Genomic DNA, 23,277 nt, shown 5'->3' with positions numbered 1-23,277 from the left:
GTGACCCACACAAAAAAAAGTGATTCCTATGGTACTTCATTTTCTCAAGAAAAAAAAGGAAAGAAAGCAGATATAGCTTTGTGGAGGAGTTGTCAAAATTTCCATCTCGTTTACTAATTGAGAAAGCAGGAGATGTTCTGCGTCTGATTACCTGACGACGTCCACTCACCAGGTGTAGGAATTACTCAGTCATCGCTGGTCCCAGGAGTGTTTTGATCGCGAGAATATTTGCCCGGAGGGTCACTCCCTCACATGGCTTTTGTGTGTTTTGGGGAATAACGACACGCAGCTGCCAGCAAAACTTGCTGAATTTTGGAGCATTTCTGCTGGGTACCAACTAAATTCTCTCATTGCAGTATATTTATCAAAAACCTCAGCACGTCAAACCACATGTTCTCCAAAAGTAGCCGAAGCTGCAAGTGTTGGGTTATAGAATTTAGATTTTGAAACCTCACGAGAGTAACCACTCTACGTGAAACGAGGATAATCGAGAAGATTTTTAGTGTGAGGCTAGCAGATACGATGTCTCTGCTCTAGGCTATCCTGCTTGAAAAAATTAGATGAATATCATTACAAAGATATCTATATAAGAAAATAATATTGGTTGTGAGAATAATATTTGGGTCGTAGGACCTCATGTTATAAACATACCAATGGCATTTTTCAATTTTGATGATCTTGATGATATTTTCTAAATTCACCTGTTTGAAAGACAGATTGGGACACTTCCCCAATCCTAACCTCAGCTCCGTCCAATCTTTCCAAAATTTGGCCTGTTGCTTTTCAATTGCTGCTGACATGGACAGCATATGCGTGTGTGTCAAATGTCGTAAATTGTGCGTGCCACTTGGTTCTTCTCAAGTCGATGGATAAATGATACAGTTCCAGAAATGACAGGGTAAAAATTAGCCATGAAGATCGGCTCGAAAAGAACACTTTGGATATGCGACTTGAATTGTTCTGTCTGATGCGGCCGAGTTGTTGTTTGGTTTTTTCGTTGGAAGCCGTCCAGTTCGGTGCTTTCTTTGTTGATGAGAAAACCTCGTTGACTACTAGTTTCGAAGTCATGTTTGGAGTGTACAGGATGTTTACGGATTCTTCTCTCCGAATTACACTTGTTCACTAACCATGCAGTGACTTGTCTAAAACCGACAAGTCCTGGCCAAGATAATACATGATCGATCTACTTCATACTACACATAATCAAGTCCTGGCCAAGATAGAAGCTGTCCCAGCTGACTAGTTTGGATCTCTGACGATTCTTGTCCACAACACTAACAATTTCCAAACAAATTAAAACTTTACAAGTTCCTCTCCCTCTTGCTGTTGGTTCAAAATTTACAGCTTGGGACTAGATACTGTTCAACTGTGGCTGTGCCAAGTGCCAAATCTGGAGAGGCAGGAACTGGAAGGATATGCCTCATTGGACTCCCTAATACCTATGGTCAAGCAATAACACAAAAGATAAAATCGTGTGCTACATGCCTACGTTTAGTTTGTAATTCGTTGGAGCCAGAAGAAACTGAAATAAATTAGATCACTTTCTTTTCACAACTCAAATTAACTTACAGTATGTCTTGGAACAAAGAGAGCTTCTAGCCTTTTATGATTCGGATGTTTATTTCTTAGGGCTTATTCTTGTCTCGTGAGCACAAATGGACATACAATTTGAACTGAGGACCAAATATTTTCTTTTCTTCACGGTTTTATAATATGTTTTTATCCTTTTTTCTGAAGCATCTTACTTAAATAACGTATCGATCACTGGTTTAGTATAAGTGCCTCACCGATAACCATTTAATTAGTACCATCAATCCGTTCCCAAACTAAATTATAACCACCAGCTAGTCGTTTCTGGTTTGAAAGTGTAGCAACTTTTTTAAAGAAACATCAGTATAATTCGTAGACTCGTATTACTATACTTATATGCTCACATAGTGCTTATTAAAGATGATAGATGTGGAGCTTTAAAATTAACGGAATCATCTACTGAAGTTTAATGTAAAGATGGCCAAATGGGCCAATCGGGCCGGCCCGGCACGGGCCCATCTCGGCACGGTCCGAAATCGGCACGGCCCGATTGGCCCATTTACTGTTACGGGCCGTGCCGTGCCGGCCCGCGTGCCGAGCCGTCGGCCCACGGCACGGCCCAACTGTCACCGTGCCGTGCCGGGCCGGCCCACGGCACGGTCGGCACGATGGGCCCGGCCGGCACGATGGGCCCGTTCGGCACGATGGGCCCGTTCGGCACGGTGGAGGCACGATAGGCCCGTTTGGCACGACGGGCCCGATCGGCACGGTGGAGGCACGACGGGCCAGGTCGGCACGGGAAGGCACGACGGGCCCGGCCGGCACGGGAAGGCACGACGGGCCCGGCCGGCACGGTGGAGGCACGTTGGGCCCGTCAGCACTCAAAAAAATAGGAAAAAATCAAAAATAATAGCTAAAAAATCAAAAAAACAATAAAAAATATGGAAAATAAATACATAACATCTTTATTGATTGGTTGCCTCGTTAAAAACCTTTCTACTAGAAGGAAAAAAGAGTACAACCAATGATTATGCTCCGAAAATTACATGGTTTCATTAGAAACCCCAGAATTTTGCTTGCAATTTTTCATATGCTTCCTCAAGTGTCCCGTTCCATGTGAAGATCTGGCACCTATTTCTATACTGCATATATTACACTTAGCAAATCTTACCTGTTCCCCGTTAATTTCTTTGAAGACCTTTTCAAAATGTTGCCACACTTGAGACCATACACCTGAGTTCTCGGCGCCTTGATCCATGAATTGAAATATGGAATTAGTTTCTTGATGTGAAGTGAATACTGGCTACTTGGCTAGCAAATAGGAAAAGAGAGATGGGTGGGCAGGGTGGAGTTTGAGATGGAGTAGATGGTATTTATAGGGATGAGAGGAGAGGTAGGTGGGGGTGGGGCCGCGGGGGGTATTTTAAAAAAATAAACAAAAAACATGAATAAAAAAACTTAGAAATAATAGGGGCACATGATTAATTCTAAAAATGAGCTTTATTGATAGGTTGCCTCATTAAAAACCTTTCTAGCAAAGGAAAAAAGAGTACAACCTAGCTCAGAAAATTTAAAATTACACGTTCTCATCAGCATCTAGATACAAATTTTGGAATAATTCTTCAAGCTCAGTATTTTCTGCAGTGTGTTGCATTCGTGCTTCAGCTTGTTCCCAATCCTTTACTATGGTGAGTATTTCAACCATCTCACTTGACAGATTTGTTCTTCTCTCTTCGATTATCCTTCCTGTAAGACTGAAGGCAGCCTCAGAAGAAACTGTAGATACAGGAACCGTTAACAAATCTCGCGCTAACAGTGAAAGAACTGGATAATTCGTCTTGTGCTCATGCCACCATTGCAGTATGTTGAAGTTTTCTTGTTCGTGGCTGATAACGTCACTGTCGATGAAGGTAGTTAGCTCCCCTCCGGATGTTGGAATTCCGGTGCCCGTAGACGATCGTGACGAAGAGTCTGAACTTCTTGATGAAGAACCTGCACCAAATATTTTTCCCCACGTTGTCGTCTTCTTACTTGTTGTGGGTGCTAGTGGAGGTCGTTGCAGGCGAACTCCGCCATACTTTGTTTCATATTTACTATAAACTTCGAATAACTTAGAACGAACATTAGTATAATAATTAGAATAATCATGGCCAAGAGCATCACCTAGAATTGCGAGAACTCTACAGAAAGCTGCAATTTTAGCTCTAGGATCTAAAATAAAGGCAAAAGCGTATAACAAAGGAATTTCTTTCCAATACTTTAAGAATTTAGATTTCATAGGAACTACACAATCTCTTAAAAGATTGTCATTTTCATAGTTGTTTAAATGAGTAGCAATTTCAACAATATTATGCACTACTAAACAAGATGTTGGATAATAAACTCCTGATAAACTCACAGTTGAATCATAAAAAAATTCAAGAAACTCCAGTATCCTTTCAGCAACATACCAATGCGCTTCCGTGAGTAAAGTTTGACCCCCATGCTGATGGTAATGTGTATGAATAAACACACCAAATGTGCTCTTATATGGTATCAAATTTTTAAGCATCAAGAAAGTAGAGTTCCATCTCACCGGCATGTCCAGAGCAAACTTACGTGGACGCACACCCATTGCAACACAATACTGTTTATATGCTGCAATTCGTTGGTTAGAGGAGTTCACAAAAGATATTGCAGTACGAAAATCTTCTAAGTATCGCGATAACCTCTTCAAACCGGATTTTACTATAAGATTGATAATATGACAAGCACAACGTTGATGTAACAAGAAAGATTCAGCATAAGTACTAAACAACGGAGTAAGAATATCCATTGCTCTAGAATTTGCACCGGCATTATCTAAAGTGATAGAAAATATTTTATTCGTGAGGCCAAAGTCTGCAACTACTTGAGATATTTTTTCAGCAATATTTTCACCGGTATGCGCGTTGTCAATCAAGCGAAAACCTATTATTCTCTTTTCTAATTCCCAATCATTATTAACAAAATGAGCAACCACACTAAGATAATCCTCTCTAGCCCTACCTGCCCATATGTCCGAGGTCAAAGCAACTGAAAATGTACATGTTTGCAACATTTCTTTAAGTTTGCTACGACACGTATTGTAGTATTTTACCATATCCCTACTAGTTGTCTGTCTAGAAACATGCGTGAACCTAGGATTATGAGCTTGCTTAATGTAATCTTCAAATGCAGCAGACTCACCGATATTGAGTGGTAGATCCGCTCTTGCAATGAAGCGACATAGCTCTTTTCGAGCATTGGCAGAGTCGTACTCCCAATGATGAACAGAGCCGTCGGGGTTGTACTGCAACACCGTCTGCTTCATGGCTGCTCCACTCTTTCGCTTGCAACTTATGGCGTGCCTCTTCAAGTGCCCCGTTCCACCCGAGGGCTTTGCAGATAATTCATTTTTACAAATATAACACTTAGCATACCTGACACTTACCCCATCTTCCTCTTTGTAGATCCTTTCAAAGTCTTGCCAAACTTCGGAAGTACCGGCTCTTGATCTTTTAGACCCGCTGCTTGCTAATGTGTGCGCACTTGTAGAGCCTGACGATGGCACTCCTGCTGCATCACCTGGATCTGGATGTGAACCAACCGGAGGTTCACCGTCGGGTCCATCATCACCTGCAGCACTAGTATCAAAGGGGCCGTAGTCCCCTGTGAGTCCTTGGAGAAAAAAATCATGATCTATGGATGTATCATGATCACCGGCATCCATGATCAATGTCGAATGACACTACAAAAATTACAAATATTCAGAGTTAGAAATAATCAAATAATAAAACTAATAATAAAATAAGACTCAACAACGATGCAAAAAAATCACCAAGATTTCTTCAACTTCAAGATAGCAAATCAGCAGGATGACGATTTTGGAATTGCTCGGATTTTTTTGCAATAATTCAAACTAATTTTGCCAAATTATCGCTAATTCTCAAGAACTTTGAGACAAGAATGAGAGGAGGAAACAAGAGAGAAAATGGTGTTGCTGGTGTGGAATGGAAGGGCAAGGTGCTCCTCTATTTATAGGTGAAAAATGGTGATTTTTGCAATTTTTTTCGAATTTTTTGGAGCTCAAACGGTCACAAAACGGCTATAAAATTCAAAAATATCGGGTTAACGGGTTAAACGGGCCGTTCCCGGCCCGTTTAACCCGTTAACCCGCGTGCCCCCGCCGGCCCATCGTGCCCCACGTGCCGGCCGGGCCGTGCCCCCCGCGGTGGGCCGTGCCGTGGGCCGCCGCGTGCCGAGCCGGCACGGTGGGCCGTGCCGTGCCGGGCCGGCCGTGCCGTGATGGGCCGGCCGTGCCGTGATGGGCCGCCGCGTGCCGTGCCGGCCCGGCCCGGCCGTGCCTCCTGGGCCAACCGTGCCTGAGCCGGGCCGTGCCCGTGCCGCCCGTGGGCCGGGCCGTGCCGTGCCGGCCCGTCTCAGCCGGGCCGTGCCGTGCCGGCCCGCCGTGCCGCGCGCTCGGCCCAGGCACGACCCGTGGCCTCGTGCCGTGCCGGCCCGGCCCATCTCGGCTCGGGCCGGGCCGTGCCTGGGCCGTGCCTACAGTTCCGTGCCTCGGGCCGGCCCAATAAGCACGGCCCATTTGGCCATCTTTAGTTTAATGTAGGGGATACAGTCGCCTTGGATCTCAAACGTGCAGAGCAACTTGGGTACGCGAGTGATAAAAAATATCCACGACTGACCGAGTCTAACAGCACCATGATTCACGCACTCGCGTCGCGCATGGCTGTTTCTTGACCGACCGACCTAGGTTCTCTGCACTCGTCAGGAGACGACACGCCTTATACTGCCGTCGACCTTGATCGAGTCGTCGTCGATAAGTCGTGGATAAGTCGTCGTGGATGCTAGTCGCAATCGGTAATGAAGCAACGCGGACAAGGAAGCTACGCAGCAAGTTGCAGTGTTTTTCTTTTCGAGATGAATTGAACTGAACTTACAGGGCTGTTATCTTCTTACAAGTCCGCGTATCTTTTCGAAAAACTCATGCACGATGGCTGACACGTTACCCGTGTTACCTGACGAAAAACTGCCCTTAAAAATTGTTATCTGACGAGCAACAACGCCACAATAAGTAGGGATGAAAACGGAACAGGAAAATCTCGTCCTGTCTCGATGTCGTATCCCGTTTTTTTCTGATTGTTTTTGTTTTTTCGGATCTTATTCGGAAACAGGATGAAAACGGTATAGCTCTTGCGAAAACGGTACCGGAAACAGTTTGAGATATTTTCGTCCATTTTGTTATTTTTCTGTTTTTTATTCGAGATATTTTTATTTTCGTTCCGTTTTTCTTTCGCGGGATAAGACCTGAATACATCAATTCTAGCCCACAAAAGCCCATCTGCGGTCTGCCGGCCTGCTAGTATTTTCCATAACAATACGCAACTGATTCAAACCGCTCAGAATTGTCTGTTTTGAACGACGGGGCGCTCTCTCTCACACACTCTAGTCTCAAGATCTCTTTCTACGACCGGTCAATTGGACTAAGCCAGTAGCTAGTCAGTAAATTAAAAATGTAATTAAGCACGGGAGAGCCACTGTCATGCGGTTGGGTAGGAACCGGATATCCTCGCCAGCAGTATGGAACCAAAGTCTTGCGTGAAGTAGTACGCCAAGCGCGGTTGCTGCTGCCTCCGTGTGGCCGGGTACACGCCTGCGCGTGCGTGCGTACGTGTGAGTCGTGTGACAGGCGACAACGGCGAGCTCATTCAAATCATCGCCCGTTAAAATAATCGATACATGCATATGCTCTGAACCGGTTTAGGTCGATGGCGGTGGTGCTGCACAGTGACTCAACGGCGTAAAAGGTTATAACGCCGTACGAAAAATCTATTTCTAAATAATATTTATAGAGAATCTATTTGTTAAGATTGTTTTAAAAAAGATTAAACAGTAATAATTGCACCCCGCTTTCAAACCGGTTGTTTTTGTGCTCCGTCATGGCTAGCGATTTGTGCTCAGCTCATCTGATCTCTGTGTTCCGATGAGTACAAAACAAGCATTACACGCCCAAACAAAGTTGAGTTCGGATTTCTTTTTCCTGTGGTGACCTTCAGTTCGCGTGTGACCACCCCAACTTCATTGATGGCGCAGCAGGCCAGGTCATCGTAGTCTACTGTTCCTGCGGTCACCTGGCGGTCCAACAAGTCAACCCACCGAGCAATCGCCACACCGCCAACGGGCGCGGCGCCAATGCGTGCGTGCCTTCGGCTGGAAGCAACGAAAAAAATAAATGTTTTTTGTCTCGGAAATTTTTGGTTGATTTCACGGGCGATCCCATCCGATTTTAATCTCTAACTGTAAAATCGGATAACTCTAATCTTAAACTAACTATCCTGACGTATTATATATTCTAAGCTCACCTGAAACGATTTAAAGTTGACGTGACGACAATTTTCTAATCGTACATGTGCCCACGTCGGCTATAATCTTGTTGCCTCTCTCTTGCTTATCACTTTTCCCTTTCCCTTTACCAAATAGGAACCCAAGCTCTGCAATCTGTAGCCTGAGCTAACGAGCTCGAGTACATCCAACGTGAGGTCGTGGAGCTCCTGATCTGGTAGCAAGCATAAAGAGTACTCATCTCCAATTCCGTACCGCGAGCAGCTATTGTAGTACACGCCTACCGTGATGTGCAAATGCGGCGTGAAGATAGCCCGATTCATCTCATGAAGCGATTTGAACCCAGCGCGGAGGTATCTAAAATGCACTAACTTAAGGGTAAGTCATCAATTTGACTTGGATTTGCTTACGGTGTTCCAATGCTTAGTATTCTTTTGATTTGTTCGTATTTGCTTTCGTGCGCAGTGTGGAGGTTACGATTTATGGTTCTGGCGTGACAATCCAATCAAAGGTTTCATGAAGCAGGTGGTGATTGATTTGCATGAAGCGATGAGTGGATTGTGCAGAGAAAATGCTGCTCTGCCAAGTGCGCTTGATGTTGCAAGAAGATAGGTTCAAGAGTTGATAGAGGATGATACTCTGAAAGTTACACAAAGCAGTTGCATGATAGAGATCCTTGCTCTAAGATGTGATGTGGAGAAGGAGAGAGCTCATATCGAGTTAGCTGGTAGAGTTCAGAAATTAGAGAAGGATAGATCAATGATGTTGTATGCACTAGCTTTCTGTATAGGGATGATAGTGGTGTGGTTGTATAGGTCTTATAAAATGCATGTATCTTTGTTATGAAATTATTTAGGCAACTAATTTTAATGAGACACAACAATTTTCATAAGGCACAAGGTCGGCATATAATATAGCTAACATAGCAAGCCACATGTTGACTTCAGTAACTGAACAATCCACATATTCGGTAAATGACATAACATGCCACATGTTCAGGCTAATAACATCACTAATATTTCATAACCCACAAGTTTGGCTAAACAAAAGCAACTACTACATTACAGAACCATACCTTCACTAATTCATATGGTTTGGGCCTTGCAGATGTAATAATGAGGGAGGCCTTGCAGAAACTATCTTCTATGGATGTGCAGTAGAATAGACTGAAGCACTTGCAGTCTCAGCTCCTAACATCGTCACATTAACCCTTGCACTTGAACCTCCTCTACCTTGAGCCTCCAAATGGATTGATGCTTGACCACCTGGATGACTTGCAGCAATAGTTTTTGCAGTAGTCTTGACAATCCTTTGTCTAGGTATTCAAGGCTGCATTTGTAGGAAATAGAAAGATAGACATGCACATGAAGGAAACAAATGAGAGAAAATTTAAAATTGAAGTTCACTTTACATTCTAAATTGTTGTTCCATTGCTCTCAGAGTATAGACACTGCTCTGTTTTCTTGGATGTTTGATATGTCATGCTTGTGGAAGGTCTTTCCTTTCTCTTGCCCCTATTGATACAACTTTATTGAGATGTTGGGACTATTATTATAGCTAGTGTAAGAGGTACTGGCTGGCTTGTAGTTGAAGTAGATGTAGGAGGTACTGGTTGGCTTGTAGTTGTAGTAGATCATTTCTTTGCAGTACAAGTCGACCTATTATGACCAGTGCCCTTGCAACTGCTACATCTAATGATTGTACCAACTTTAGATATTTTGACAGGCTTCCTTTTCTCTTGTTCTTCTCTTTTCCTCTCCTTCTTTTGCATGCCAGGCATCCTCAACCATCTAGGTGGTAGATGTTTATCTCTATCTGATGTAGGCCAACAAGTCTTATCTTCAACAGGTAGTAGGCATAAGTCATATTTCCTCTTGTATTCATCCACATGGTAGCACTTAGCTATGAATTCTTCCAGCGGCCTAGAGCTATAGTGTATGGAAGAAATAGGATGTGAACAAGACAATCCTGACAACTTTCAAAGCCTACATGAGCAAGTGTGGTCATTCATATTCACATGAACCTGTGTTCTCTGTGAGTGACTTCAAATGCATTATTTCTATTGCTAACAGCATGGTAAAACCCTGATTATATTGTACGTTTTCAGCTTCTTGAAAGTGTTTGGGCATATCAGACCAACCCATTTTTCACCCTTTGCCCTATTCTCTTAAATCCTAACCATTACTTAGCATCTAATCATTTCAAGCATACTAATAATAGGAAAGAACCTAAATCTTATAATCCAATGGTTGAAAGACTCGCACATATTGTTGTCCACTGAGTCACACAAAGACTCTAACCTGAACTAGGTTGGACTCCAATGATGTGGATCAGTGCACAGAATTGCATCTGCTACTTCAGGTGTCTGCTCCCTTAAGTTAGTCATATGATAGTTGAAAAGGTTCATTGATGGAGATTTGGCACACCTTCAAAACATCTTCTGGAAGTGATTGCTCTTGAACTTTTTACTCTAATTAGCATATATGTGTCTTTCACACATCCTATGCTCTGCCTTGGGTGCCCAAGTCTCCACATCATTCAAAAGGCCCTGAAAATGCAATGTCACAAGTTAGAAGTTACAACAGGCTACACAAGAAAGTGCAATATTAAAAGTTAATAGTGCTTACTTTCTATTTATCAGATATAACAACCCATCACCATCTCCAATTTTCAACTCATTGAAAAGCAATGAGATGATCCAGTCCCATGATTGATTTGTCTCCTTCTCCACAATAGCCCATGCAATTGGGCACATTTGGTTATTTGCATCTCTACCCAATGCACACAACAACTCTCCATTAGTTAAGCCCTTAAAGAACTAGCCATCAAGACCAATAACCTTTCTGCAGCCACCAAAAAAGCCCTTCTTACATGCATCAAAGCAGACATAAAACCTCAAGAAAACAGAGTCCACCATGTATGTATCAAGCTTCACCAAAACTATACTACCTAGGTTGCTTCTAAGCAGCTCAACTTGATAGTCAAACATCATCTCATACTCCCCCTTAGTTGAATCATACATTCTTTTTCAATACAATGTATTTAGACCTCTTAAACTTAGAGATACTCGCATCTGCAAAGATTTATTTTTGTACCCTTTCCATCATAAGCTCAAGATTCTATGTAGGGTTAGCCTTAATGAACTTCTCATACATGTCTACTATCCTCCTAGATATGACCTTGGAATTATCTCTTGTAGGAGGGCATGTGTGTTGATCTTTGCATCTGGCCAGATGTCACTTTTTAGATCTGCTAGTCTTTGAAAGATGCATTACCCATGAGCACTTGGGCCAAGTACATACAACTCTACAATTTGTTCCCTCGTTCTTCACAAATTTAAGTATTTTCCTTTCAGCAAGCCCATGATTGACCACAACTGACCTAAACTCTGCTTTGCTACTAAAAGTCATTCCAACTGTGAAGTGAGGTATTCCAGTATTAATATCAAACCTTGGGAACTTTCTTTCCTTTCTCATAAGCTCTCTATCAGAGCCTTCTTCATCGTATGAGTCATCATCTTCATTGTTGTCAAAGTAAGGGGTCTCATTTCCATCCTCAAGGCTTTCATCCACTGCTTCATTGCAAGAATGCACATTCACAGCTTCTCCATCCCCATCAACGACAACCATATTGCCTTCCTTTAATTTTTTCTTAAATTCTTCCATATCAACTCGTACACTTCCTACGTATAATTTTATATTCAAGAATTGCTATCTGGATACTATTTGATATTATTTAGATACTATTTAGTAGTATTTGCACACTGTGTAAATAGTAAAAACTTAATTTAATATTATTAAACACTATTTTGAACAGTAACAATAATATTAAAATATTCAATATTGAAAGCGACCTTTCTTGCTTCAGTAGTATTTAGTGATGCAATTAAGGATTTTTGCAGGTTGGCGAAACCAACAATTCAGCCGATTGCATAATAGTCGTAACTACCCGGTACTCACCGTTCTTATCGCTAGCTTATTTCAGGAGCAGCAAAGTTTTCCGTGAATATCCCTAGTCATGAATATATGTAATAAGTTTTTATCATCACCCCAGGCAGTTCCACCCAAAAGGAACACTTCTCTACAGACACAGAGTTCTCCTTTCCTTATTATAGCTATGCGAGATACAAGGATTACCTGAAAACTACCAAAGAGGTTTCTCATATAGGGTACATAGCATAAAAACTCGTCTCATATAGACAAACTAGAATACTAAAGGATTTTCAGAGACAACACTACTTCATTTCCACAAGCATAGCTTACAAATAGTTTTTCCTTTCGAAAACCCTAAATACTTACTTACACATGAAGGATTACCTTACAGAGATGGTAGCACAATTTCTTTCTTCAATATAACCTATTTTATAAGTGGACTATTACAAGGAATAAGAGAGAGTGATATGGATGCTCTCGCTCTGCTCTGGAGGATGCTTGATGGCTAGTGGCTGGTATATTCCCTGTCTGCTGCCTAAAGCTGCCTTTTATAACAAGAGAGGGGCTCTTTCCTCCTCATTTAATTTTATCTAGGCAGTAGCCAGGAATCACATAGCCTGGAATATTCAGAATATATTCGCCTACCGACAGAATGCGTTTGCCGATAAAGCATGAGGCCACATGAAGTTGTCTTCTGTTCACTTCTTCCTGAGTATCTGCTTGAGTGCCTGCACTTATTGGTGTCTTCGTCTTCACATGAATGTCTCCGATTATTGGCGTCTTCAGTCTATCGTCTTCTGCATTGCGTGCATGGGCCTTCCGCGCTCCAATTATTGATATTACTTATCAATACATTCGTACATATACTAATTTTTTATTTTGGATTTTGCCCATATCCGACAATATCCATTATATCTTCATATGAGAGTGGGATTTCAAATCTTTCATCATAAGTCATATGAGAGTGGGACTTCAAATCTTTCATCATAAGCTTTCTTCATTTCTTCAAATTTATCATTCATATCCTTTCTTAATTCTTTTAGAATTTCTTCTTTCATTTCTATCTTCCATTGTGGTGATATTGACTCGATTTTTTTTTCAACTTTTCAATCTATATATGACCGGTCCAAATGATCTACATCTTTCATCAAGCATTCTTTATATGTAGGCTTTTTTGAAAATCCTTCTTCTTTTATAATTTTACAAGGTGCTGTTGTTGGCATTTTTTTATTCTTTGCTCTTTTAAATTTTTGAATATTATCTTTTGCAGCTGGTTCTATATAATAATTTACTCCTAAAATTTTCCGAGCTTGATTTAAAACTTCATCAATATTTGCATATTTTTTCCACGACATCCCTTATGATAATTTTGTTTCTATTTTTTGAGCTAATATTTCTTCAACTGATATGCATATTCTTGGCACCTTTCCATCATATACAACATATATTGGCTTCTATTCTATTACCTCGGGATTCTCTGATGTAGGCAGTAATTTTTTTATCATATGGAAATATTCAGCAAGACTGTTTAATATTGATAGCATATATCCTTTCTCTTCTCGTTTACTGTTATATTGATACCAGAAATTGTCTAGTATGCATTCTTGAACTTCATCTAGGATTATATGATTTTTTGGCTTAAATTTATATGAATTTAGCAGAAATATTCTGAGCTTATTTTCAGCTCCAAAACTGAATGATTCAAACCCGCTAAAATTCATGAATCTCTTCATGCCTGCAGAATAGATGATCGGGAAAATAGGATAGGTAACTTATTATCCTTTCATTTTATATGAACGAAAATAACTTTATAGCCATTTCCAGCAATAATATCTTCAAACAAACCCATCTTCCAGTAGAACTCTTCTTACTATTGATTTGATTATAATATCTACATATTGCTTCACAGTCTACTCTAACTGTAAATTCTTTAAACCTTAAATATAACTAGAAATAGTTTATTGCATATATTATCGCTAAGATTTCTCTAGCAGTATTATTTACAGTTTTTAACTTGTAACTTCCTGAAGCATACATAGCATATTTTTTCTTCTGTTCTAGCGTGTATAATCTCCTCTTTGTTGAACCTTCCGGTGTGTACACTTTCTCTGAGACTTCTCTAATTTGTTCAATCTTCGTCCCAGCTTAGGTGACTTCTTCATGTATTACATCTATGAGATTTACTAAAATATATACTTAACAAACATGCTAATCACATTGACTATATTATCATAAACCACTAAAATCACATACATACCCTAAATATGGTCGCTACAATCTCCTAAGGGTATGTTTGCTACAATATTCCACTTTCTGATGATTGATGACAACACAACCAAAACAAGTAGTAAATAGATAGTACCAAAAGTAAATGGTGCAAATAATGAACAATGTCCTACCACTTTTCTTGGATGCATGGTAAGAACAACAAAAGATATCAATGGTGATGACACTAACCTTTATTCTTACATTTACTTTGTATTCACTTTATCCCCATTTTTTTGTGGCTCTCTCTTTCTCTATCGTCACTATCTTCCTTAACCTATGCAAGAGCTTCTCCCATTTGTCAACCTTAGCATCCTTAGCCATCTTGCATTCTTGCTTGTTCTACACTAGACATGCCATCTTGCACTTGTTTTGTTCATCAAAATTCTTCCCTTTATCAATAATCTTCAAAAAAGGCTCTAAAACTATGTTGAACTCAAGAGAAAAATATTAGAGAACGTGAGAGAGAGCTTTATAAACTATGATCCAATAAAATGATACCAATTAAAGTGATTCAATTCAAGTATATCGTAACAATTGAATAAAATCACATGAATCGCAATTAATGAAACTCGCATAATATGATCTAAACTCTCTATGTGTGCATACATATGATAAGATAAAAATATTTACACAACTAGATAATATGTTAAGATAGGAAGTTTAAGCTATATTATGTATGGATGTAGCTAAAATAAACAAATAAATTGATAATGATACCAATTGATAAATAAGCATTTCATACATCAGCGGACGTGTAGATTACTCTACAAGACTACAAAAGATACAACTCGAAATACATGTTAGTCTCAAAATCACAACTCATAGGATATACCCCCTAAATGCATGTATATAAATGTTGAATACTTATGAAAGATATACACTTGTCATTGATAACAATAGAGAATGTATCATATAGATTAGACTCGTGGCATATAAAGAATACCAATTGTAAAACTAGCACTATAAAAAGAACCTATGACTAATAAACTATGTAGGTTGTTCATGGGTTAGCGAGAGAAACATAAGCAATCCTACCATATGGAAGTCTATAGAAGGCATTGCAATAAATTGAGATAAGCGCATGCAATCCTAGATAAGGAAAATGTACTCATTAATTGAAAGGGTTTTGTATCTAGTATCATTACATCTTTTACCTTTGAGTGAGGATTTGGATATATGATGATCATGATCTTCATTAACGCGCTTAAACTTGTATACTTGGCTTCTTTGCTTGAATCTGCACTCCATCTTGTGAGCCAAGTCTTCAAGTCTCTGAAGACCCATGGACTTCAAGTCTTCTTTGGAACCCAAACTGATTATGGTCTCTTCATATTGGTGATGACTTCCTTAAGCACCCAAATGAGTTGGTTCCACCTCCAGTCATTTCTGCTAACTATATGTGCAACCGTCTTATCATTGTCCTACTTCTTGAGCTTATAGTGGTTGCTCTTGATCTTGTAGTTGGGCTTGGTATAGAGGTTGAAGGTCTTGTTGGAGAGATTCTTCATCTTCTTCTTCTCATTGGTCTTGTTCTTGGTTTGCTTGCATTAAAAAGATTTGTAGCCTTCTTGATGGCACTTAAAACATGTCACGGTTGATCCCTCCACAAGCTTCTTCAACATGGTATCACATTTATCTTAAGGAGGTTGGATATGTCCCTTGTCTAATCTAGTCTCCTTGTGCTTCTCCACTTCTTTCTTGAGCTTATCATTTTCTTGTGCAATGAGATCATTAGGTGATTCTACAATAACATTCTCAACGCATGTCTCATTGCAAAGAGGTGAGCTAAAAAAATCGATTAAATCATCACAAAAAGTAGAAATATCTATTTTAGGATTAAAATTAAAGAGAGAGAGGTAGATTGCTTCGAAGTGATCTTAGATTGAGATTCAATACACTCAAAGTTTGCCTTAAGTTCTTCATATTCTTTGTTTAGCAATTTGAATTTACTTAATAATTATTTATAATTAGACATAAATGTAGCACGAATATCATTAAGGGCGTTGAATTTCTTAAGTTCTTTACATTTTTTGTTTAAGGCCTTTTGTTTCTCATTGATCAATTAAAAAAGTTTTTCTTGAGAGAGTAAATCCTCATCGGATTCATCATCACTTACATCACTTTTTGTACCTTTAGCTATAAGGCACTTTGTGTGATGATGACCTTAAGGAAGAGTTTCTTTTGGAAGAGTGGATGGTGAAACTTTCATCACTTGAGTTTGAATCTTCAACTGCACTCACCCATCTTTCTATATTTGCAAATGCTTTGCATCTTCCCCTTGTGTCCCTCTTATTCTTGATCTTCTTTTTCTTCTTAATATGATCAATTGTGTTGACCAAGTCTTTCATAGAGATTCGATTATCAATCTTGTTATTAATCCTCTTGACGTTCTTCTCCACTTATGAGATGAGCTTGACGACCTTGGTATCAATCTCTTCATCACTTGATGTGCTTTTCTCGGCTTCTTCATCGCTCTCTTCATCTTGATCACCATCTTCTTCTCTGGAGCTTGACTCTTGCTCTTTTTTTCCTCATCTTTGCCTTCATGTATGAGCATAATGTTTGGTTACTTGTGAGAGCAATGTTCTTGGCGTCAGATGAGAAAGAAACTTTCGCCCCCCATGTTTATGGATATTTCACGAGTGGTGATCTTACCGAGTACTTAGCTTGGAGTCATCTTGATGATGTCATTGTTGTCGTAGATGATGAAGGCCATTAACTTGTATTTTGGAAGAAAAACTTGAAGTATTCTTCTTAGCACTTGATCGTCTCCAATTGACATCAAACCTACCTCATCGATCTCATTAATAAGAATATTGAAACATGAGTACATGTCATTAGTATTTTTATAGGCAAATTGTTTGATACTATTGATCTTAGAGGCTAGCACATGATATTTTTTATTGTGCACATATTTTGTGCCTTCGTATATTTCAATAAGAACTAGTTCAAATATCATGTGCATTGGTAAGAGAATAAACACGATTAGATGCATCAACACATAAAGATGATAAAAAGATATTCTTCGCTAAAACAACGTATTGTTTCTCTTTCTTTGTGAGGTGTTGCCTCATCTCTTCCTCAGTAACTCTCCAAACATCTAACCCCTTGGCTTGAAGAAAACATGTCATTAAAATTTTCCATCAAGGGAAATTAGTGTCATTCAAATATGGAGCCCTATGGTATCTATCCCAACCCCGGACGTCACAATTCTAGGTGATTAAGCATATCAAGAGCATAGGGTTCTAATACCAATTGTAGGGGTCAGTGACGTCCTAAGATGAGGATGAATTAGGACACTTAAAATTAATCAACTCAAAAAAACTTCACAAGATAAATCTATATCAATTTCTATTTAAATATGCTATAGGTTTATCTAGTGTGTCTACTCTACCGTTCAAAGGTTTGCAACTGATAGCTAAAAAAGAAAACTACTCTATAAAGTTCAACATGCAAGGATAGATCGCAAGAAGTAAATGCAGAAACGTAAACATGGTAGATAGAGCAAACTCAGTATAAGAGATTTTATCACATGGTATCGAAAACATAATCATCACTCCTAGTCCATGTTAGAGCAGCCACCTAGGCTATAGCTCTCGAATGGCACCCGGTCACGACCCTTGAGCCACTTAGGTCTCAAGTAGGTTGAGCCACAAAACCACTAATGCAAGGTCTCACCACAAGAATCTCTTTCGATCACTTGTTTTCATCTTCACTTCGGAGCATGAGCCAACAAGCCAAGGGTCTCCACGTCCCCGTACAAGAGTCTTGCTGCCATTCCACACCAAGTTGGAGGGTCAACAAGCTTGAGCCACTAAGGCCCAAGGTGTCGGCGAGTCATCAAGACTCCAAGGTGCTGACGTACCACTTGATACAAACTAGTATTACTCCTTGATCCCCTCTTAGGCAGTAACACCTAGACACAACTCTCTCCAGGCCTATTAGTATTAATCACTCTCTAATTATATGCTTAATTGTCTTAAATGATCACTTTAAGTACTTTGGTAGCTTAGATGTCTTCTTAAGTGTATGTGAGTTTCTCTGGACTCCAGCATATTAAAATGACTGTGTGGAGAATATTTATAGCCTCAACCCCACGGACTAGCCATTGCCATAATAGCTTAACTTTACTGTATACGCAGGGTGATCCAGTGTAAATAACATTGTACTCACCAGACTATCTAGCGTGTACATCCTTCAAAAACTAGCCGTTGTAACCCCACTCAAACCTTCTATGAACACCGGATATTCCGACGTGTTCATCAGCTTCATTGCCGGACCGGCGTGTACACTGTTTTTGCCAACTGAACCATTTTCTTCTCTGCATAAAATACTCCGGTGTGTATATCATCAATGCGCAAACCATCCAGCATGTTGATTTTCACTCTTCAAGAAATACCCCAGCGTATCTAACTCCATATCACCGGACCATCCAACGTGCTTTAGCTTTTCTTCCCATTGTCAAAAACACTCCGACGTGTATTGGCTTCATGCGCCAGATCTTTCGGCGTGTACAATTGCCATGAGCCGAAATGCTCCGACATATACAATCTAATCTGCGTCGGACCTTTCGACGCGTACACTTTTTCTGGTACTCCTCCAATTTGAACAATCTTCGTCCCCGCTTAGATGACTTCTTCATATATTGCATCTATGAGACCTACTAAAATATATATTTAAAAAAATATTAGTCATATTAGCTATGTTGTTATTAATCATCAAAATCATATATATATATACGCAAAACATATTTGCTACAGTAGAAATGAATTTAGCTGTTTTTGCTACCATTATTTGCATTTTGATATGATCATCTGTCTTTCTGCAATTGCATAAAAAACTATTTTTATGTAAGTTTTTAGCATAAGGTATTTCAATCGAAAGTTACATGGATAAAGATATCACACGCGGAGAAAAGGACAACACGGTACTTCACATGATCCGTCATGATTTAGTCACAACCTCTCATAAAAAGAAGCAAGGAAGTAAAAGGAAAAGGAAAAAAATAGCGCCAAAGCACACCAGCATATAGAAGCACCCCGCCGAGATGCCCCTTGTCATGACATCTCAGATCCTCATCACCATCGTCACAATTCAAAATCCAACCCACACAGGCTGATCAGTGTGAGCTGTATGGATGCCCAAACCCAACCATGCCCCTTGATCACATCCACGCCTACCACTCCTGACCGAAAATAGCCAAGCAAAAAAAAGATAAAATTTTAAAATTTTCTTTTTTGCTTCGTCAAGAAGATATTTTTTAAATCGGCAAAATTCGTTCATATGATTAACAAAAGAGATCTGACATGGTCTTGTTTTTAGGCCTCGGCTCTTGAAATAAGCAGAAGATGAGAATTTATATACATATATATTATTTCTGGAATTTGCAAATATGTGCACCCGTTTTGAAAAATTGTAGATTTATACACACATATTTGCAATTTTTTAAAACAAGCACATATATTTGCAAATTTCAGAAATAAAATTAAATAAAAAGTCCAGATGATAATACACCTTTGAAAAACCAGTCTCTCTCGGACACAGATCCTCTGCATTAATGATGATTAATGTAGAGGATTACTGTTTGTACAGTAATATGAGTCTACTGCTACAGTCCTCTGCATTAATTAATTACTGTTTACTGCGGATTACTGTAGCTGCATTGTTTGAGTCTGCAGGTACTGTATTGTTACTGTAGCGATTGATCCAATCCATCCACCTCCAAATCAAGGGCTGTGAAGTGCTCCCAATGCACTCCACTTTAGCTCTTTGCTGCAGAGGATCCGTTTCCGTCTCTCTCTATCTCTCCTCGGCCAGCAACGCCACGAGCAAGCAGGCCACCACCCAAACGGCTATAATTAGGCGGTTCCCAGAAACCAATTCCCTCGTCTTGCACCATCCATCGGACTCCCTTTTGCGCTCACACACCCCCGTGCTTCCCCAAAATCCCGAACGCGTCCCTCGCCCGCACGCGGCAAGGAGGACGGAGGCGCGAGCGCGACTACGCGGACCCCTCGAGGGCGAGCAAGCGGCAACAGAAAACAGCCAGGCACCGGCGGCCGGCAGCGAGGTTCGGGCTCTGCTCCCACGGCGGACCGGGGAGAGGGCGTAGCCGATCGTGCGCGCCATTGGGGCCGTGCGGGAAAAAGGGGAACGCGCGCCGTGTTAACCCGTTCCGGGGCGCGTGGCCCTCCTGTGATTTGGGCGGCCGCTGCTGCTTCCCTTCGTCGTCCTCGCCGTGATGGAGGCCGGCTACTGCAACAGCAAGAAGACAGACGGCATCTGCGAGGGCGTCTGCGACGGCGAGGTGAGAACCTGCTCCAGATCTGTCCCTTTTCTCTCCCGCCGCGTGGAGTGCCCGGCGGATCGCCTAGTCCGCGGGGGCGGCCCCGGTCTTGGAGGCGCCTCTCGTTTCCTCTTCCCTGCTGTTTTTTTTTATCGCGTTTTGGTTGGGCTAAAGCCGCTTGCTTGAAGTTTTTGGTAGCTCCAATTGCTCGTGTTTGCCCCGCTACTTTGCCAATCTCAGTAGAGTTCTGGTTTTGGATTGGGTACTGGTGAGATTTTCCGAGTCTGGGACCAGAGATGCTCGCGTAATTGCTTCCGCGGAATCTTGCATCTGCCGCGGATGCTGAAAATGGGGATTAGGTGGTGGTGCTAAAGAAATTGGGTAGCCTGGATTCTTCTGGTTATGGTAGAATCGCGCGCGCTGGCCGAATTGAGCTGTCTGGCCCAATCCCGGAATCTTTCTTTCGCTATAAAATTTCAAGTTTTTTTTCGACAAATTCCCGTGTTTTCGACAGGATTTTTTAAATAAATAATAGTAGTTGATTGCTTTCCTGTTGGTGGATCTGCACCAGCCTATCACTGATAGTGATACAATTCTTTAAGAAAAAAATGCGCATATTCCACCAGTCCACCAGATATTTCTTTAATCTACTACACACGCATTATTACAGTAGAACCAAAAAAAAAAAGAATATCCTTTTGGTTGATGCTACACATTCACGGCGGATATTAAAAAAAAATCTGTTCTAAACCTAGGAACTTGTGATAACTGTGGCGTTCCCTATGCTCAGCGGTTGGCTTCATTATGCTCTATGTCAGTAGTTTATTTTTTTCGGTTTGTTTGTCAGCTTTTTGTCAGCTCATATATAACCTTTTTATTTGCCATTCACACGTTTAGTGAATTATTTTTTTCTCTTTCTTTTGTCTAGTGTCGCGTAATTATATTTTGCCCAAAGCCTCTGGCTGCAAATCTGCAGTGCATTCTGAGTTTTCATTTGTTTTTAAGCTTTACAAGTTGAGTTGATGCTAAACTGATATCCTGAGTTAGGAGTAATCAGTTCATTGGAGTAAGATTACTAGATTAGATATATGAAAATCTGGGTGCATTGCCTATCTACCTTTTTTCAATTCATGCCATCTTTTGAGTTGTATTATTGGCTCTCTGGATTCTCATTTGCTTTCTGAATTCATTTGCAGCATGGTTCAAAGTCAGTTCTGAGCATGTCAAGGCTGAAGTGCGCCCTGCGGGGTTTTGACTTGAAGGCTCTCTTGATCTTCTTGATTGGTGTGCCGATATTAATCTTCGTCATATACGTGCATGGCCAGAAGGTCACTTACTTCCTCCGACCGATCTGGGAAAAGCCCCCAAAGCCATTCACAGTACTTCCTCACTACTATCACGAGAATGTCTCCATGGCAAACCTCTGCAAGTTGCATGGATGGAAAGTTCGAGAGACTCCACGCCGTGTCTTTGATGCTGTGCTCTTCAGCAATGAGCTCGACATTCTTGATATCCGTTGGCATGAGCTTAGCCCGTATGTCTCAGAATTTGTTCTGCTCGAGTCCAACTCAACCTTCACTGGCATAAAGAAGGATCTTCACTTCAAGGAAAGCCGCCAACGGTTTGCATTTGCTGAGTCGCGGTTGACGTACGGTATGATAGGGGGAAGGTTCGTGAAGGGAGAGAACCCATTTGTTGAGGAGTCATATCAAAGGGTTGCTCTCGACCAGCTTATAAAGATTGCAGGCATCACAGATGATGACCTGTTGATCATGTCTGATGTTGATGAGATCCCAAGTGGACATACGATCAACCTCTTGAGATGGTGTGATGATATTCCCGAGATACTTCATCTCCAGCTCAGGAACTACCTCTACTCATTTCAATTTTTTCTTGATGACAAGAGTTGGAGAGCTTCAGTACACAGATACCGGGCTGGAAAGACAAGGTATGCACATTTCCGGCAAACAGATGACCTTCTGGCTGATTCAGGGTGGCACTGCAGCTTTTGCTTTCGCTACATTAATGATTTTATCTTCAAGATGAAAGCTTACAGCCATGTTGATCGGATTAGATTCAAGTACTTCCTAAACCCGAAAAGAATTCAGCATGTAATATGCCAAGGGGCTGATCTTTTCGACATGCTTCCTGAAGAATACACATTCCAAGAAATCATTGCCAAGCTGGGGCCTATTCCGAGTACATACTCTGCTGTTCATCTTCCTGCTTATCTGCTGGAGCAAGTGGATCGGTACAGATATCTTCTTCCTGGCAACTGCAGGAGAGAAAGTGGCTAGGCACTAGCTGTGGTTTGCATCATGACCTGAGGCGCATGGACGTCGCTGATGTCCCCTTGGAGGAACGCCCTGCCGTGGCGGGGTTGTATCTGATACGATTGGCTGACTTAGTTGAGTGATCGCTTGGCTGTTGGTTGAGTTCATGATTTTGTACCGTGTAATCAAACCTTGAAAGTCCTGACAGCAGCATAGCGCATGCTTGATCGCTGCGTTCTTGTTTTGCAGAGGAGCTCAGCAGTGTATGTGCTTATTTATACCACCTGAGTTTTATCCATTGCTTCCATGATTGATATATGAACTCAGAAACTATTGTAGATTTCATACTGAACGATATTCCAGATTTTTTTTTCCCTCTATGCTGTACAATGTCATTCACTTACCTGATGAGTTCCATATTCATTCGTTCTCACTTCTAGCCTTGGCGGCAATCGCCGCCTTCTCACTTTTGACAGTGGCTCTCTGAGTTCTTGTTCATGTTACTCGTAAAAAAAAATGACATCTTCCAATTCAAACTTGGTCCAAGAACAAGGCAAGTTGATCGATTTGCAAACAAGAAGGGTGGCTTTTGGCTGCCGTAGCAGGTTAGTAAGATCTGCATAGTGTC

At 40.9% G+C, this 23,277-nt stretch overlaps 1 protein-coding gene across 1 annotated transcript; it reads left to right on the top strand.

Moving 5' to 3' along the window:
- Positions 1-19,969: 19,969 nt before the first annotated feature.
- LOC133919210 (uncharacterized) lies at positions 19,970-23,001 on the top strand. The gene is made up of 2 exons (XM_062363531.1): positions 19,970-20,397; positions 21,573-23,001. Exons 1-2 carry the CDS (start codon positions 20,332-20,334, stop codon positions 22,671-22,673), a joined length of 1,167 nt encoding a protein of 388 aa, XP_062219515.1. The 5' UTR covers positions 19,970-20,331; the 3' UTR covers positions 22,674-23,001.
- The last annotated feature ends 276 nt before the right edge of the window (positions 23,002-23,277 follow it).

This window comes from Phragmites australis, chromosome 5 (assembly GCF_958298935.1).
Source record: "Phragmites australis chromosome 5, lpPhrAust1.1, whole genome shotgun sequence".
Taxonomy (NCBI): Eukaryota; Viridiplantae; Streptophyta; class Magnoliopsida; order Poales; family Poaceae; genus Phragmites; species Phragmites australis.
The sequence above is the reverse complement of the archived record's forward strand: the minus strand, read 5'-3'. Positions and strand labels throughout refer to the sequence as shown.